The 17,704-nt window shown below is 49.8% G+C and overlaps 1 protein-coding gene across 2 annotated transcripts in view; it reads left to right on the top strand.

The window, feature by feature from the left end:
• Positions 1-17,704, top strand: part of LOC129687104 (polycystic kidney disease protein 1-like 2) — an 81,366-nt gene that overhangs the window by 19,750 nt on the left and 43,912 nt on the right. The window contains exons 10-20 of one of the 2 annotated variants that reach the window (XM_055621405.1): positions 2,230-2,347; positions 2,913-3,120; positions 4,920-5,040; positions 5,713-5,854; positions 7,167-7,343; positions 10,127-10,272; positions 10,870-11,061; positions 11,928-12,059; positions 13,794-13,976; positions 15,307-15,431; positions 16,896-17,022. In XM_055621405.1, coding sequence (XP_055477380.1) covers positions 2,230-2,347; positions 2,913-3,120; positions 4,920-5,040; positions 5,713-5,854; positions 7,167-7,343; positions 10,127-10,272; positions 10,870-11,061; positions 11,928-12,059; positions 13,794-13,976; positions 15,307-15,431; positions 16,896-17,022 — 1,671 coding nt within the window. Of the gene's footprint in view, positions 1-2,229; positions 2,348-2,912; positions 3,121-4,919; positions 5,041-5,712; positions 5,855-7,166; positions 7,344-10,126; positions 10,273-10,869; positions 11,062-11,927; positions 12,060-13,793; positions 13,995-15,306; positions 15,432-16,895; positions 17,023-17,704 lie in introns of both variants that reach the window. The other variant, XM_055621404.1, reaches the window with a different exon arrangement.

The raw sequence follows: 17,704 nt of genomic DNA, 5'->3' as shown, positions 1-17,704 counted from the left end.
CAAATGAGAACTCATAGGGGCAATCAGAAAATATTTCTAAAGTTATAATGGCAATATAATTGACCTGATTGTGGGTTGCAGCTGCAGCGGTATTCAGAACGAAGCTTGTACCTGGTAGCACTTATTTTGGGAAACAAACTGTGCTGTTTAGTGTTTATGACAGTAAACTCTGCTTTCCCTTGACGCTGTGTGTGTGCTTACTGATAACTAAGACCTACAGTGCCTCTATGATGTTCAAGAATTGACATTAGGGCTGAGTGTGACATTAAAAACAATCAGATGTGGTCTCTGCCCATGAAGCTTAGAGATAAACACTTGAGAAGAAAGAAACTGAGGAGTGTGTGACTAATAGGAACCAGGTGCCCTGAGAACAACTATCAGTGTGTGCCTTCCCAGGTGTGCTCAGAGGTGGAGTGAGAGGAGGGCTCAGTGGGGAAAGCTCTTGCTACAGGTGTAAGCTGGACACCATAGCACGCACCTGTGATCTCGGTGCTCTGTCAAGATGGGAATGGTGGCAGGAGAATTCCCAGGAGCACAAAGGCCAGTTAGTCAGGCATATCCACCAGAGAATGAGCCTGTGTCTCAAACAAAGCGGAAGGCAAGGCCTGACACTATGACCTCCACATGCTCACGGGCACCCACATCAGAGGTTGAGGTCCACTGCAGCCTTGTGTTATTCTGGGTCAAGGCTTGAACAAGAGGACCCACAGCTGAGTTGTTTGTCTTGCCCCATCAGCAATTACTTCCAGAATCCACCTTGGGCTTGCTGATTCCTCAGCCAGAACTGACGTGCTCTCCATGTTGCCTAGCCAGCACCGTCTCCTCTTCCTTTTGATGCTTCTGGGAGCCGGTCCCCACAGGAAAGCTTCCCTGTCTCTGTGACAACCTTGGGGGTCAGAAGCTAGTGAATCCTCAGAGGGACAGATGCTCGCAGACTCAGAACATGGCTGGGGGACATGAGCTCATGACCCGTTCTGAGACTTGGCTGGTCCTAAGCCCTAGGTTCTCCTTAGTTTCTCTTTACATGTGCATGTATGTGTATGAGCATGTGGAGACCAGAGAACAACATCAGGACCATCCACCTTGGCAATATCTCTCTTTATCCCAGAGCTCAAGTAGTCTAGTCTGGTTTGCCAGTGAGTGTAGTGAGAATTCTGAAATTTTGGTCTCTTAAACACACACACACACACACACACACACACACACACAGAGAGAGAGAGAGAGAGAGAGAGAGAGAGAGAGAAATAATATAAGAATGTTTTCATTTTAATCTCAGGTGTTGGGATGTGGGGCTGCTTCACAGCAGCTGACTATGATTTGCCTTGTCTGGCAGAGGCGTGGTTTTGCCAGCTACAAATCGTTTCTGCGATTGTGTGACATTTGGAATTCTGGAATGTTTCAGAGGGCACATAAATGCTATAGTTAGCTAGGGTTGGTGGTGGTTCAGGGAGGCCGTTTGTGGCTTGTTAGTGGTCGTGCTCAAAGAAGAAACAAAAAGAAAGAAATTAGATTTAGAGCTCTCCCTCTCTCTACCTCTTCTATTCTTTCTCTCCTATCTAGTGATAGAGGGTAAACCTGGATCTAGGGAGGGATAAAGTATGGAAAAAAAGGAAGAAAACACAAAATAGTGGAGACCAGCTACAAATGAACCTCAGAGATCTGTCAGTCTTATCTCTCCAAGGCTGGGATTACAAGCATATATTGCTGCCCCTTAGTGGGTTTGGGGGTTGAATCAGGCCATCATGCTTGCAAAGCAGAGACCTTACTAACTGAGTCATCTCTCCCCAAATCACTCAAGGCTTATATTCTTCACTGATTGCCTACATCTTCCTCTAATTGAATACAACCAAGCACAGGCAGTACTCTTGAGTTTTACGTGTCCATTAGTCTCCCTGTCTTTCCTCTCTACCTTAAGGACAGAGACCAGTTGGGTCTCTGTTAACCATGCTTCTCATCATCAGCACAGGGCCTGGCTGAGAATGGCCTCTGTCCGTGCAGATGACGGCACTTTGAGTCCCAAGCCGACGCTGGAAGCAAATCTATGTATTAGATTTACATAGACTCTATGTAGTAGAGTCTTAGGAAGGCACTCCATGCTTCCTGAGGGAAAGCCAAGGGCAGAAGACCACCCTGTGGCCACTGTCAGCATGCGCTGCTCTAGGGTCAAGGGCAGGTTGGAGGCAGCAGAATTATGGAGCGATGTCTCATTGGCGGTCACTTCCTCTGCAGGGAGACAAAGGGGACATGAAGGTGTTCACTGAGCCTGAATTGTACGTGGACCCTTTCACAGAAGTCACGCTAGGCTGGCCGGATGATGACCCAGGCTTGGACTTCCGCTGGTCCTGTGGTAGGTGATGTGACTCTGCTGCCTGCCCTTGTCACTGACGAGAGAGCATGGCCAAGCTTGCCTGTTCTCTCCTTATCTGACATGGCTCAGGCCTGACGCTGTGTCACAGCCCTGTCAACCTGTGTGTGTCAGAGTGTAAACTGTAGAAATGGATGTAGAGGCAAGAGCAAACCAAGGAGAGATGGCGACAGGGGTGGGGAGAAGGGAAATGGGGGAGAGTGGAGGAAGGGGAGGGGAACGGGGAAGTTTAAAAACAGTAACAAAATCTAAAAGCCAGGCTGCTTTGTTCATGCATTGGCAAATCCAGATAAAATCTGTGACCAAACAGTCCCCATCTGAGAGGGTTATTCCCTCCTAACATACACCACCACACACATACACAAATGGGATGACTGGAGGTTGGGCATGGTGGCTCATCCCTGTAACCCTGGCAGAAGCAGGAAGATGTTGAGTTTGAGGCTAGCCTGGGCTATGCAGGCAGACCTTGTCTCAACAAAGCAAAGACACCATTAACAGAAGCCTTGCTAAACCAGAAAGCCTACACTTGTCTACCCATCTCTCTCAGGACATTGCTGGGCTCAGTGGGCTGACTGTGTGGAGAGGCAGCTCATCCACACAGACCAAAGGTTGCTGGTGCTCCATACCTCCTGCCTGCCACCGGTCAACTCTGCCGTCACCCTGCACTTGGCTATCCTAAGGGGCTGGAAACTGCAGAAAGAGACAGAACGGTGCCTCTATGTGTTTGCTCCCATGGACCTTGGGCCTCAAATCAGGTGAGGCGTGTGGGCATGCTCTTCATCAGCCACTCAGGGGTGAGATGTGCAGGGTGGTCTCACCTGGGCTCCTGTAGGAATGGCAACTTGGGGATCAGCAATAAATGGCATGAAGGGACAGAAGAAGCCTATGACAACTTCTCCATCAGGGGGACAGAAGGAGGAGCTTCACCATAGGAAGTGGAGTTCAACAGAGGCTTGGAGGAGGACATTGGGGAAGAGGAGAAAGAGGGAGGTCATGCAAGAGTCTCTAGTGAAAACTACCCACGGTCTCTGGGCAGGAGGGGGCATGATCACAGTTTTCTTTAAAACATTCTGCTCTCAGCATAGAAGGGACCTTGAGGAGATGCGTAGCACCGAATAGGAGTCAAGGTCGGAGCTTGAGGTTGCCAGGCCTGCCAGCCAGGTCCCTGCTGGAAGCCTGCTGTAGTCAGAACTGATTGCAGGTGGGTAAGCATCATCTTTCAGGTGAACAGGACTGAAGGAATAGTCCTTCCACCTGCTGCAAGTGACAGTGCGGGGCTGCAATAGGATGGGGTGAGCCAATCCTAGTACTGCAGAGGTAAGAGGGGGCATGACTAGAGTCCCCTCTGAATTACAACTGGTGGAGAGAGACAGGAGCCATGGCCTTGACCATGGTCATTGATTCTGTCAGCCCTTTGGTAAGCAACCAAGAGTCTCATGCTCTCCTCAGAGCACCTATCCTCAAAACTCCTGTTCCCCTACCAATCAATGCTTTCCACTGGCTGGACCCAAATAGAAGCTGGAGGGTGGGAGCTGAGACATTGGCTCTCAGAGTGAGCTGGGGAATGGCCTGGGAGGTCTGTAGAAACCCACCAGCCTGCTTATATTAGGAAAGACATTAACAAAAGAAAAAGGAGTTAAGACTGAATTGACCTGGGGAGACATCAGACATGCAGCAGGTGTCAAAATGACCTCTCAGGGGCTCTAGGGGTGAGGTAGGACAGCATATAGAAGGTTCAGGGGGCTGTAGAGACAACAGCTTGTTTGATAAAATGTTTGTTGTGCAATCATGAGGACAGAAGTTCAGATCCCTAGCACTCAAGTAAAAAGCCAGACATAACACCATGGCCCTATTAAGTCCAGTACAAAGGAAGCAGGGACAGGAGGATCCCTGGGGCTTGCTGGCCAGATGGTCTAACCAAACATGTAATATTAAGGTTCAATAAGAGACCTTGTCTCCAAAAATAAGAGAAAGAGCGAGAGAAGACACCCCTGACCAGGGTTTAGACCCTGACACATGGTTCATGTTCCATCCACCCACTCAGAAGTGAGGTCACCTGGGACCAATCATACATGCCCTCTGAGCCTGGCATGCTCCCGTGTGCTCTAGGGGCTCTGACATGTCACTCTCAGGGTACTCTAGTTATGCACCTTACGTGTGCTATGGAGCCGTGGCTTTTATCAACATGAAAGAGAACCTTGGCAGTTTTCTGGCTTTCTCCACTTCCTTTGCAGCTAGGAAACCAAGTCTTAGAGTTTAAGCAACTCACATGAGGCAAGTCTTCCTAAGTGACGGGGTTAGGATTGGAAGCCAGGACCCTGTCTCAGCCTCTCCCTCTGCATACTGCAGACCTGGGAATCTAGTCATGTCCTGACTCTCTTCATCTGCCAGCAGACCAAGGTTTAGGTTGGAGCACTGGTGGCTTTTGTTCCATCTTTCCTTTGGACAAAGGCCACGTCCTAACCTCTCCACAGACTCAAGAACTGAGCAAATGCCAGGCAAGCAGTCATGATGCCTGAGGGAGATTTCTCTCTTTATTCTCTGTACCTTCCAGCTGTGTGAAGAACTGCTGGCCAGTGAATGCTGACCAAGACGTTCTGCTCACAGTCACTGTGGGAGATGAAACCCCAGTGGCCATGTTCACCTGGTACTTAGATGCCACCTCATCAGAGAAGGTGAGTGGTTGCAACCACTCAGCAGAAACTGTCTCCTCTGAGAGGACCAGGCTTGTGTGGCATGCTGGGTTCTGAGCTAGGGTGGGGCCAACCCCATTTGGAGCCAGTGCCAAGGCAGTCGGGAAGGTTAGGGGACGTGTTTTAACGGGACCTGACTTCTGACAGGTGAATGGATACAAAAGAGCCAAGCCTATGGGAAGGTAGACACTGTTGGCCCAAGCCTTCTGCCAGGAAATGTACATATACCAACTGCGATGCAGGGGGGCTGGGAGCCTGCAATTGATGGACAGGAAAGTCTAACAACCTGGCGCCTTTGCCCCAAGGAAAGACATTTCTGCAGCACATGGCCAAGGTCCCATGGGCCATGCTGAGAAGGATGCTTGCCCTCACTCCCTTCTCTGCCCGGCTTGCTTGCCTGGTTGATTCCATGATGAGCAAACCCTCTGTGAGTGACCTGCACACATCCCTCCTCAGGCTCCTTTTCTTGGAACCTGACCTTGGACAAGGGGCAAGGCTGGAGACTGTTTACTGGCCTCTTGGGTGGTGGCAGTGCCTGCCACTCACTCATCACAGAGAACTCTGAAAGGCCCAGGGAGTTGGAAGCCACAGGACTGAGGATGCCTAGGGATCTGCCTAACAGACTCTAAGGACCCGAGTGCTGTTTTCTTGCAGGCTGAGCCCCTCCCAGGTGCCTGCAGACTCAGAGGATTTTGGCCACGCTCACTGACCCACCTTTATAGCAACTCCTCCATGCTGTCGCTGAACAGCAGCTTCCTGCAGACTTGGGGACCTGTTATCCACATCCAGGTCACAGGTGAGAAGCTGCCACCCCATCTCGCCACAGAACCAAAAACAAACAAACAAAAAAACAAAACAAACAAACAAAAACAACTTGGAAACACTGAAATAAAAGACTTTGGCCTAGCACAGAGCAGGGTATGGGTATGAGCTTTCTGCCTGGGAGACCTAGATCAAAGGATTTGACTTCTTGTTGCTTCACTTTCCTCACGTGTGAATCTGAGGTGATATAAATGCCTGTCCTGGACCCGCTGTCTTACAAGATAGAACGCCAGTGGGACCAGCTGGCCACCCTAAGTCAAGCTGTGTGTCCTACCAGGAGACATGGTTATTGAAAATGAACTCAATGCTCAGACAGTCACACAACAAGGATGGTTATGCTTGCTAAGAACACTTCCTTTGACTCCACATTTCCTAAGTGTTGGGACTGTGGGCAAGTACTGTCGGTTCTGGCTGTTGATTCTGTATTTCCTAACAGCCCACAGAGCACCCACAGCCAGACAAACTGAGGCGGGCACTTGCTCAGTGTTACCTCAGACCTTCTCAAGTGAGTTAGGCCAAGGCTTCAGTTGTAACCAATTAAGATTCTCCTCTATGGGAGTCAGGGATGCTGGTGAGATGGCTCAGTGGTTAAGAGCACTGGCTGCTCTTCCAGAGAACTGGTGTTCAATTCCCAGCACCCACACAGCAGCTTACCATTGTCTGTAACTCCAGTTGCACAGGATCTGACCCCCTCACACAGACTTATGTGCAGGCAAAACACCAATGCGCACAAACTAAAAATAAATAGTTAAAAAAAAAAAAACAGGAAATATTCTCCTTTGCTCAGCGCTCTCATCCATATACTCTTTTTAAACTCAGTGGCTGTGCCAGGTGTGGTGGCATGTTGCCACAGGACACACAGGGGCACAGTGCTGAGGGTGAGAATGGAAAGAGAGGGCTTCTGGCTGGGTCCACGTGCTTCCAGCTCCCAGCTTGGTTCTTCCCCGGCCCAGGGACCTGGCTTCTGGGTGAGGTGCTCATGAAGTCCCTGTGAGGAAATTGTTATTGGCTCCACGTTACAGATGACAGAGGGCAAGTCCAAGGCCACTTGGACAATACATAGTGTAACTCCAGCCCCACATCTGTCTGAGTCTCTTTTCTCACTGGGAATAATTGTTAGATGTGAATATTTGGGGGCCTACCCTAGAATCTCCAGAGAGGTCAGAGGCAATGGGTCTGGAGAGGGCCCAGAACTCTTTGCTTAATGAACTCCCCAGGTCATCCTGAAGAGGGATTGAGCTTTTGGACACACAGACTTCTAAGCTTAATGAATCTTCACTTCCCAGCACTGACCAGCCATGCCTATGGGGAGGATACCTACGTGATCAGCTTGCTGCCTCGACCTGAGGTGCCTGTCTGCACAATTGTTCCGGAGGAGGGTACTGTACTGACGAGCTTTGCTCTCTTCTGTAGCACCTCCACAGCCCCAGGCCCCGTGGAGTACTGCTTCTGTCTGCACTCAGGTACCAACTACAGACTCTGCTCTTCCCTCATCTCCCAGGCCTATCTTCTCCAAGAATGGGGACTGTTCTTGTCAGGGACATGCAATGAATATGTTCTGTAATAGAGAGAGGCTAACTGGATAAGGGGCTCCTAAGCCTTGATAAGCACTGGCTCAGTCAACACACCAGAAGGACAGCAGGGAATAGCAGCATCTGCCCAAGCCTGGAGGACACAATGACTTTGTCTCAATGTAGGGCATATGAAAGGGTTAAATGAATGAAGAGACCCAACAGGTAGAGACATACCAGGCCATAGTCCTCAATACACACACACACACACACACACACACACACACACACACACACACACGCACGCGCGCGCGCGCGCATGAACGAGAGACAGAGAAAGAAGGGGAGAAGAAAAGGAAGAGAGAAAGCTAGAGAGAGAGAAGAAGAGGAGGGAAGAATTAGGGGAGAGGGAGAAGAGACAGGAGAGGAAAGGAGAGAGACAAAGAGAGAAAAGTAGAGGAGGGAGGAAAAGAGGGAGAGAGAGAATCACAGTGACTCTTTGAAAGTGTGGAGTTGGAGCTACCTGGGAAGACAGAGCTGCGTCAGTCTCATAGAACCTGTAACACTTTCATTGACCCTGATTTGTGAATGGCAGCAGAGAACGACAGTCACAGGACAAAGCAAACCTCAAAAGAGCGCCTTTTTTATATGTGTGAAGGTTTATAGAGGGTGACCGTCAAAGATCCCACCTACACTGCCTGACACCGAACATGGTCAGCCATGTCAGTCATGACAGTTACATTTCCAGAACAATGGTGACTATGAAGAGATGGGGGCTTGGGACAGCTCACTCCACTTACTGTTCCATTTTGGTGGCTGTTGGTTCTCCCTGTGGTCTTGGGCATTTGGGGACTGTCGCACAAGCTCTGTGTAGGCCTTAGCTCAAGTAGAACTTTCTTTCAAACTGAGGCTAGCATACTCTAAATATCCTGCCCCAGACATCGCATGACATAAACAGTGTTCCTTGACCAGGGAGAGGTGGGTGTAAGTCCTTCTGAAGGAGTATAGGTTTCATGGGGTACCTTGTCAAAGAATGTGCAAATGCTGGGCTGTTAAGAAGGCAATGACTGGGTCTGAGTGTGGAAAGAAAGAGAACATTCAGACAAGGCAAGTAGGCTTCCTTTTCAAAGCAAACCCCACAGCACCCAAAGGGAAAGGCCATTTCCCCCCTTTGTCCTCAGTTCCCATCTCACACAGCAAAACAAGAAGGCAAGGAGGCAAGGCACACAACAGTGAGTGTTCATTTGCAAGCCAATGGCTTCACAATTGTCTGCACACCACACAGTGACTGGAGACCCCCTTGATGTGTAGGTCTCCTTTAAGGAAAAATGATATTCATTCATTCACTCATGTTTACAACAGACGTGTCAAATGCCAGCCTGTGTTCTGGGTGCTAGGTATGTGGTAGTAAGCACAACAGAGGAAATCATTGCTTTTTGTGATCTTTAACTTCTAGCAGCAGAGACCAGGCCATATACCAAGCGGAGCACCAAGACACGTATCACAGGGGGCGATGTCTGAGACACAGTGACAGGGAGCGTCTCTGCGGGTGGTGTGAGCTGGGGTAAAGGTCTGTAGGAGAGTGTTGTCTGCAGCGTGTGAGGCCCTGGATTCCATTCCCACCACTGTTACAGCCCCAAGCCAAGGTGGACACCAAGGGTGATGGCTTGTGTCTACAGTCCCCACACTTGACAGGCTGGACCAGGAAGACTGCCTTGAGCTCCAGACCAGCCTAGGCTCCATGGTGAGTTCGAGGCCAGCCTGAACTACAGAGTGAGACATTGTCTCAGGAAAACAAACCAAAACCAACAAAACCCCACGAAAACAACAACAAACAAACAAACAACCCAGTGCGCCGATGAGATAGCTCAGTGGGTACAGGTGCTTGCTGCTCTAGCCCGAGTCTTGAGTTTGTTTAATCCTCAGACCCACATAAGGGTGTTAGGAGAAACCCAACACCATGAAGTTATCCTCTGCACTCCATCCATGTGCTGTGCTATGTGGGTACCCCCCCCCCACAAAGATTTTAAAACAAACCAAAACAAATTCACCTAGCTTACACTGCTGGTTCCTGAAGTGGTGTGGCTCTGTTCTGGTCGGCATTTAAGGGGGCTGTTTCTCTTCCTCTTGCTATTCCTTTCTCTCCCTCCACTCCCTAACTTCTTTTTGGGGTTCACACTGTAATTTACTTTACCACATTAAAAAACAAAAACAGAAACACCAAAACTGAAGCAAACCACCTCAGGCCTGGAGAGATGGCTGAGGAGTGATGGACTTGTTGCGCTTTCAGTGGACCCAGGTTCTGTTCCCAGCACCTCCATGGTGGCTCCCGAACATCTGTAGCTCCAGTTCCAGGGGATCCAATGCCTCTTCTGGCCCCCTTAGGCGCCACACGTGTGCACGGTGCACAGATACACACATGGGCTAAACACCTATACACATAAAATAAAAATCAATAAATCTAATCTTTTAAAATGTAAGAATCAAACCAAAGCAACTGAAACAAATGATGACAACAACAACAATAAAAAAAAAATAAACTCACTTGTAAATGGGGAGATGGTTCCTCAATTTTTCATACACTTTAGGGAAATGATTTTAAAGGTACAGACACCTGTGCGGCAGCCTTCTCCCCAACCCTGTGGGTTTCCAGAGTGGGTGCCACACCTTTAATAGCTGGGAGTTCCCTATTCCTGTGTCCAGGGGAACTAATTTCTCTATTTCCATTTTTCCAGGATCCTGCCTCCACTGCGGCCCTGAACCAGCCCTCCCTACTGTGTATCTACCACTTGGAGAAGAAAAGGATGGCTTTGTCTTGACAGTAGTCATCTCTGTCACCAATCAGGGAGGGGACAGAGAGCAGACCCAAGTGGCAGTTAAGGTGGGTGGCAGTGGATGGCTAGGTTTCCTTACTGAGAGATGATTCCACCCAACTGAAGTACAGGAACTACAAGGCATGTGGAGGCAGCTGAGGGCATGGGTGATGAATCGCCTATTCACTCATTCCTTCCACAAATATTTACAGAGCATCTACCCACTATGTGCCAGGTCCTGAGGATAAGGCCATGGACAATGGATCCAACCTCTACCTTTGTGTATCTTTTGACTTAGTAGCCAGAGTATGGGGAGGTCCTGGGAGCAGGGCAAGGTGGGGCAGAACTCAGGGATGAGTTAGGACTGAGATCAGCCAGCAGAGCTCTGGGTGGAGCCTGGAGAGATCTCAAAAGGAGCGCATGGTTAACAAGCAGGTACAGGTTGGGGGATGGATAGGAGGAAGAGAGCAACTAGAGGTGGAGTGTGGGCTTGCCCAAGATGGAAGCCATCAGCAGCCTGGTACAAATGGGTCCAGGTGTCCTCCAGACTCAGGAAGTGTGAGCGCTCTTCTGCTAGGTCTGCTCTGCTCGCTCCCAAACCCATGACTTTAGGAGCCAGCTTCTTGAACAAAGATGGCTGAGCCCATTTTTGGTTTCCCTGCCAGGTGGGACATGGTGACACAGACATTGAAGAGGTGGCATTCCAAAATATTGTGTCAGAGAGAATCACCACGGCTCTGCAAGATGAGCATGGCTGTGAGCAGCTTCTCCTATTTGCCAAGGCTGTGTCATCTGAGCTGAACCAGGAAGACCAGAGCCCAGGCTCTGGGCAGATGAGAATAGATGTCAAGTGCAAGGTGTGTGAAGTGGGTCCTTTAGGGTCTTGCATGTCGCTTCTTGGGGTGGGGGTGGGGCTCATGAATCAGAGAAGCCTTGAGTGCCTCCCAATGGTCACTTCCTGCTTTAGTTCTTCCAATGAATGGCATAGAGTGAAGGAAATACCTTCTTTATCAGTAACCCACTTTCTCTGCCCAACTCCATGGAGCCACAGCCTTCTGGAACCCAGAAGGAAGTTGAGAACCTCACCCCAGCTCCCTCATACTAAAGATGATGGAACTGAGGACCAGAGGAGAAAAGTGACTTGGCCTAGATCAAGTGTGCCTCGGCAAGGCTGAGAACCTCTGGAGGCCAAGGCCATAGGGAAGAATTTGCTCTTTACTTTTTCCAGCTTCTAGAGGTTGTCATCAGTCCTGGCCTAGGGGACCAAACCTAGGTCTCCATTCTTGCAAACCAAGTACTTCACTAATTGAGCTATCACCCCAGCATGCCCTCACTACATTTCTCAAACCTTTTCCTCTCCTCTCATCACCTCTGTGTGCATCACTCATTTCCTTCCCCAATGTTTCTGCCTCTCTCTTATAAAGACCCTTGTGATTACATTGTTCCCACCTGTAAGTTCCAAAAGAGCTCTCTGTTTGAAGATGCTGAACTGAGCTATATCTTCAGAATGATTTTGTCAAAACACCTCCTCTTCTCTCTGTGGGACAACATAGTCACAGGTTTTAAAGATTCAGATGAGGGTATTATCCTGTCTGCCATGCATCCAAGTCTACAGAGCCAGAATGAGCCAGGTCACTCCTGGGACCCCCAAATTCTCCCTAAATGCCTCCACAAAGCCTTTGAAATACAGCTTCTCTCCTGGTCTTTCTCCCTCTGTGCCAAGGTCAGAGAGCTTGTGCTGAGATCGCTGTCCGAGGTCACCTCCAGCCTGGAGAACATGCAGAGGGTTCAGGGTTTGGCTGAGGCCCTGAGAGAGGTGACTCATCGCAGTGAGGAGCTCACCCCTGTGGCCCAGGTGAGAATTTCCATTGGCTGAGCCAGGCTATCACATGTATTTCCCCATGGTGTGGGGTTGGCAACTCATTAGGGTTAGATCAAAGACATCCCTCAATTATGGCACTCTCCTGGGGCTACAAGACTTCTGTCATCTTCTCTCTAAGAGCCCTTCATGGGAGGAACAGGAGACGGTGCTCCGTGGAATGTCCTAGTGCCTTACTCTGGGCTTATGCGCTGGGCTTATTTATGGCCTGTATGCTTACTGACCACTGGTGGGCACCAGAGGGAGCAACTGGGTCCTATTCATTTTGGGTCCCAAGTGTGTGTCCAGATGTTGCAACTGACCCAATGTGTGTCAACCTATCATGCAGCTGCTGGCTCCTGCCAGTCTAGCCTGGGGCCTCCCTGACCCCCAGAGCTCTCCCACCTGCTCACATGGCAGGGGATTCACACGGTGCTCAGTGACTGGTGGGACAGGGGCACAAGCACCTCAGCTTCCAGACACTCTCGGGAGGTAAGCCCTGAGCAGGACTGAGTCCCAGGTCAGACTCCAACAGGCTTGATCATACCTTCCGTGTTGACCTCTGACTCTTCCGTCTTAGTCGAGGTTTTATTGTTATAAAGAGACACCATGACCATGGCGACTCTTATAAAGAAAAACATTTAATTGTGGCTGGCTTACAGTTTCAGAGGTTTAGTCCATTATTATCACGGCGGGAAGCATGGCAGCATCCAGACAGACACGGTGCTGGAGAAGGCGCTGAGAGTTCTACATCTTGATCCAGGGGCAGCAGAAGGGGATTGTGTGCCGTATTGGGCAGAGCTTGAGCATAGGAGACCTCAAAGCCACCCCCCACAGCGACACACTTTCTCCAGTAAGGCTACACCTACTCCAACAAGGCCACACCTCCTAATAATGAAACTCCCTACGAACCTGTGGGGTCCATTTTCTTCCAAACTACCACACCTTCCTTCTCTCACATCCCCACTCCTTTAGAATGTTCCCAGGGATCACCCTCAAATCAATGACTTACGCTCAAACTTTTGCTTCAGGATCCACTTCCTGAAGAATCATAGCCAAGTACCATGTTCCCAGGGTTATAGCAACCCAGGATCAAAATGAAGCCACAAAGCCATGGCGAGGAAGAAGTGCCCTGATCTTGCCCAGCTGCTTTGCCTGGGGGCCTGTCCTCACATATCTCCTAGTCTGAAACCAGCATGGCTGAAACTATTCCAGGGTCTCGTGCTGTTGACGTGACATTTCCATTCCCACCCCATCTGCTCCTTTGTCTGTTTTATGCACACCTGCATATACACACTCCTCTATATAGCTCCCATCCCCCCTTCTGTGCATTTGTGCTTACACTAATTCACTCACCCTACAGAGGCTTCTGGAATGTCTATGTGTGCCAGGGATTGAACTCATTCACACATGGGCCTGCCCTCATAGTACCTCTAGGTTACTGGGACACCAACTGAGACATTAAACAAATAATTTTACAAACACATATAAAATCACAAAATTGGCATGAGTGTTATGTACAACTATCTACCATCCATCCATCCTCCATCCATCCATCCTCTATAGGGAGGGAGAAGCCAGTTTTAAGTTGAGCTGTTTATGTCAGGCTCTGGTCTAGCTCTTCCCTGGCTTGGGGCCCTCCCAAGCACCCCTCCAATACACCTCTTATTTTCTGAATCGCCCGCCCCAGGCAGGGACTCCTATTGTTTTTCCTTCTTTGGGTGATCCCAGTGGGAGGCCAGCCAGGTTCTGCTGCATGCCACTGAAGCCCTGTTGACAGCCAGTGCCAAGGTTCATTCTGAGGATCAGAGACACCAGGAAGCCACCAGGGCCATGTTTCAGGCTGCGGGGCATGTGCTGGAAGCGTCCCTCAGCCATGGATCAGAAGAGCCTACGGAGGCTGACAGGAGCCAGGTGGGTACCTTGGACCTTGTTCACACGCATGCCCAGCTCACGCTAGTGTTGCTAGGTGCATCCTTCTCACCAGCTTACAGATGAGGAAACAGGTGCAGAGGGTCCGATGTTTCTTGGAAGCTTGGGGGAAGGTTCTAGAAAGCAGTATGTGGATAGCACACAGAACAGGGGCATTGTACTCACTGACTCCTGCCTGTCACTCGGGGCCAAGCCACCTAAGTTTCCTGAGCCTCTTTTCCTTGTCTGTACTTGGACTGTCCACTAGACAGGTTATATGAACCACTTCACAAGTTTGCGCAATAGCCTGGTTCCTGTAACCAAAATACAGAATGTCTTTAGGAGTCAGACACCCAGAGCAAGAAAGGAGGGACAGGGGTGACCACCCCCCTCTTGAGTCACTGGTGGACCTCCACAGTGCTGCCTCTCAGGACAGCATCATGGCGGAGCCACGAAGCCTAATGGTCACTGCTCCACAGTCCTCTATGCCACAGGCCACCTTTCTTATTCAAAAAGAACTGAAGGACACACATGCAAAGACGTCTCACATGTGGCCTCACACTTACGCACTAAACACGGACTCCCATGCTCATCCTTATACACACATGCCTACGCACCCTGCCTAGCCCTGTTTGTCACCATGAGGATGTGCCAAAATCTTTTTAAACATTTATTATTTATTTATTTGAGGGGCTCACACGGCACAGCATGCACGTGGAGGTCAGAGGACAACCCATGGGAAATTGGTTCTCTCCTTCCACCACGTGGGATGGAATGCTCACCTGCTACTTATGCCCACGTGACTCCCTGGGATGGAACTCAGGCCATCAGGCTTTGTTGCAAGCACCTTACCCACGGAGCCAACTTACTGGCACCAAATGTGTTGTGTTTGGGGATTTGGGTGGGCAGGGAGCCGAGCCTTGCCTGCTGCTCTTACCTCTCCTGGAGCAAGGCCTAGGGCACGTGTATGTGCCTGCAGCCCAGAGCCACACGGCACAACGGCTCTCCATATGCCTCCTGGAGCCAGACTTCCTGAGAGCCCTGGTTCATCTCACCAATACGTGACTTTCCCGAGTGACGACCTCTCTCTGTTTTCCCCTCTCCCTTCTGTCCAGGGGAGAGAAAGCATTTGCCTCATGGAGGTGCTGTGAGGGCAGAAGAGCCCACAGCCAGGCAAATGATTTGGCCTTTGTAGAAGCCGGATTTGCCTATGACATGCAGGGCTATTACTGTCTATCCCGTCCCTGTCCTCTCCTAGTCCCTGCTAACGTTGTGACAGCAGCCAAAGGGCTCTATGGTGACAGACCACAGTAATGTTCTGCTTCCTTTCCAGGCTCTCATTGTGGCCCAGCTGCTTCAGGCTGTAGACCATTTGCAGACTGCCCTTCTGTTGGGAACGTTGCCAGGGGACCTTCCAGCCATCCTGGCCACACCCTCCATCTCTGTATACACGGACAGGTACTGAGCTGTACTGTGCAAGCCCAATAAACTTGATACCCAAGGCAGGGCCCAGAGGCCAGTTTCCAGGCTGGGGAAGTACTGGGACCTGGGCCTGGGTATAGTGGAATCTTTCCACCATAGTAGGTATTTGTGTGGGACAGGAAGGGAACTATGGAGGGCTAAGCCCAGTGTTGGAGTCTCCTGAGCTGTGCAGGTAAGGGGCCTAATGAATGGGACCACCTCCTCACACACATGGTCCTCACTGAGTGTGACCTGGCTATCCAATTGTCTATTGAGAGCTGGTGGCAGTCCTAGACACATTTGCCTGGATTTCCCAGGAAGGTTTGTCTCAGTGAGCACCGACTGGGGACTTCCTGTCATATGTGTTTTTCAGGGGGGTTCCTTTGATGTATTTATGTATTTATTTGTTGAGGCAGAGTCTATATGTATATGCCTTGGGTGACCTAGGACTAGCTACGTAAACCAGGATAGTCTCAGAATTGCAGAAATCACCCTGCCCAAGCCTCAGTGCTGGGTTTCTAAGTCAGTGAGCCACCATGGCCAGCCTGGGACATCTATTTTAATTCACCCATATACAGAGGGAAACAACAGAATAGGGAAACAATTTCACCCACATCTAACTTAGAACTTCAGAGGTTAGTTACAGGAGTGTGGGCAACTTATGGGTGGGCACACCATTGAAGAAAGGAGCCCCACTTCCCAGCAACTATTAACTGCTTATATATGCATGGGGATAGGAGGAGGCTTATGTTTCTCTGGGCCCCACAAGCCTTGTGGTCCTTCCACAATGGAATGTTAATGGGCCCAGTCTTAGAGCCATTAACTGATCACAGCTGCTCTGATACAGAATGGTAAAGATCATTTCCAACCCAGAGGAAACACACACACACACACACACACACACACACACACACACACACACACATGGTTGTACACACACACACACCTCCATGTCACTCCTTGGCCAATAGGCAGGATGAAGGCTCTCACACTAAGCCTGGGCTTTTGGCTCCTCAGACCAGGGTTGCTCAGACGTGGGTCCAAGTGGCAGATTCCATAAGCAGTATCCAACTCTGAAAAAAAGGTCCCTTGACTCATCAAATGGGACAAGGTCAACAGCCAGAAAAGATGGGGCTGTAAGCCCATGGCATCAAAGGTCAAGGCAGGTAGGGGAGAGAAACTTGGAGAAGTGATTTGCTAGCCACCTGTTAAGTACTGGCACTATATTAGGGATTGAGCATCAGTTCTAAGCAGCTCTGGTATGAGCTTGCTCATGGACCTCTGAGCCACACAGAGGCACCAGCAGATTCTGATGCGACTTCTGTCTGAAACACAGAAACAGCCAAACACAAAATACAGCCATCTTTGACAGTAAAGTGGAGCCCCGCCCTCCCCCTCCCAGCTCAGAGTGGGTTTCCTCCTCAAACACTGACTTTCTTCTTCTTCTCTCCCTGTGGTCAGAATACAGGCACGGGATTGGCAAGGCTCTTCAGTGTACACTGCCACCACTCACTCTGTGACCTTCACCTTGCCTGCTGCCACCTCCCTCTTCCCTATGGAGAACATCCAGGAGCCTGTAGACATAAGGGTAACCCAACGATGCCTCCTCGAAGACAGCCTTCATAGTGTGCCAAGTGCTGGCCCTTATACTTGCTCATTCATGATGCTAGTAGCCCCATCACCAGAGCCACAGCCAGGAGCGCTGGTAGGACTCAGACCCCACAGCCCTGGACACCCAAATCTCTTCTATTTCCAGCAGGTTGCAAGTTTCCTTCAGCAGCCTGGGCTTCATGAGTTGCTGGTAAAGTTCTCTAGGCTTCTGTCCATAACTAAGATATTAAAAACTAGGGCTCCTGTCATTCCAGATGAAGGCACATCTGATACCCCTGAATGCCAGTGAAAATAGAGCAAAACATCTTCCTTTAGATGCTTCTTGCCATCCCCGGTACTCATGGGGTTAGTTTTAGGGTGCCTATGGAACATAGCTGCCTGTGAGCATGAGTTTCAAATCTGTGGCTGCTCAGTCCTTTATATAACGTGATATAGTGTGTGTGTGTGTGTATATATATATATATATATATATATATATATATAGAGAGAGAGAGAGAGAGAATGTATATATATTGTGTGTATAGAGAGAGAGAGAAGGGGAGAGAGAGAGAAAAATGGAGGAAGGGAGGGACGAAGGAATGAAGAAAGAAAGAAGGAAGGAAGAAGGAAGGAAGGAAGGAAGGAAGGAAGGAAGGAAGGAAGGAAGGAAGGAAGGAAGG

This window comes from Psammomys obesus, unplaced genomic scaffold, assembly GCF_907164565.1.
Source record: "Psammomys obesus unplaced genomic scaffold, mPsaObe1.curated_primary_1811, whole genome shotgun sequence".
NCBI lineage: Eukaryota > Metazoa > Chordata > Mammalia > Rodentia > Muridae > Psammomys > Psammomys obesus.
The sequence above is the reverse complement of the archived record's forward strand: the minus strand, read 5'-3'. Positions and strand labels throughout refer to the sequence as shown.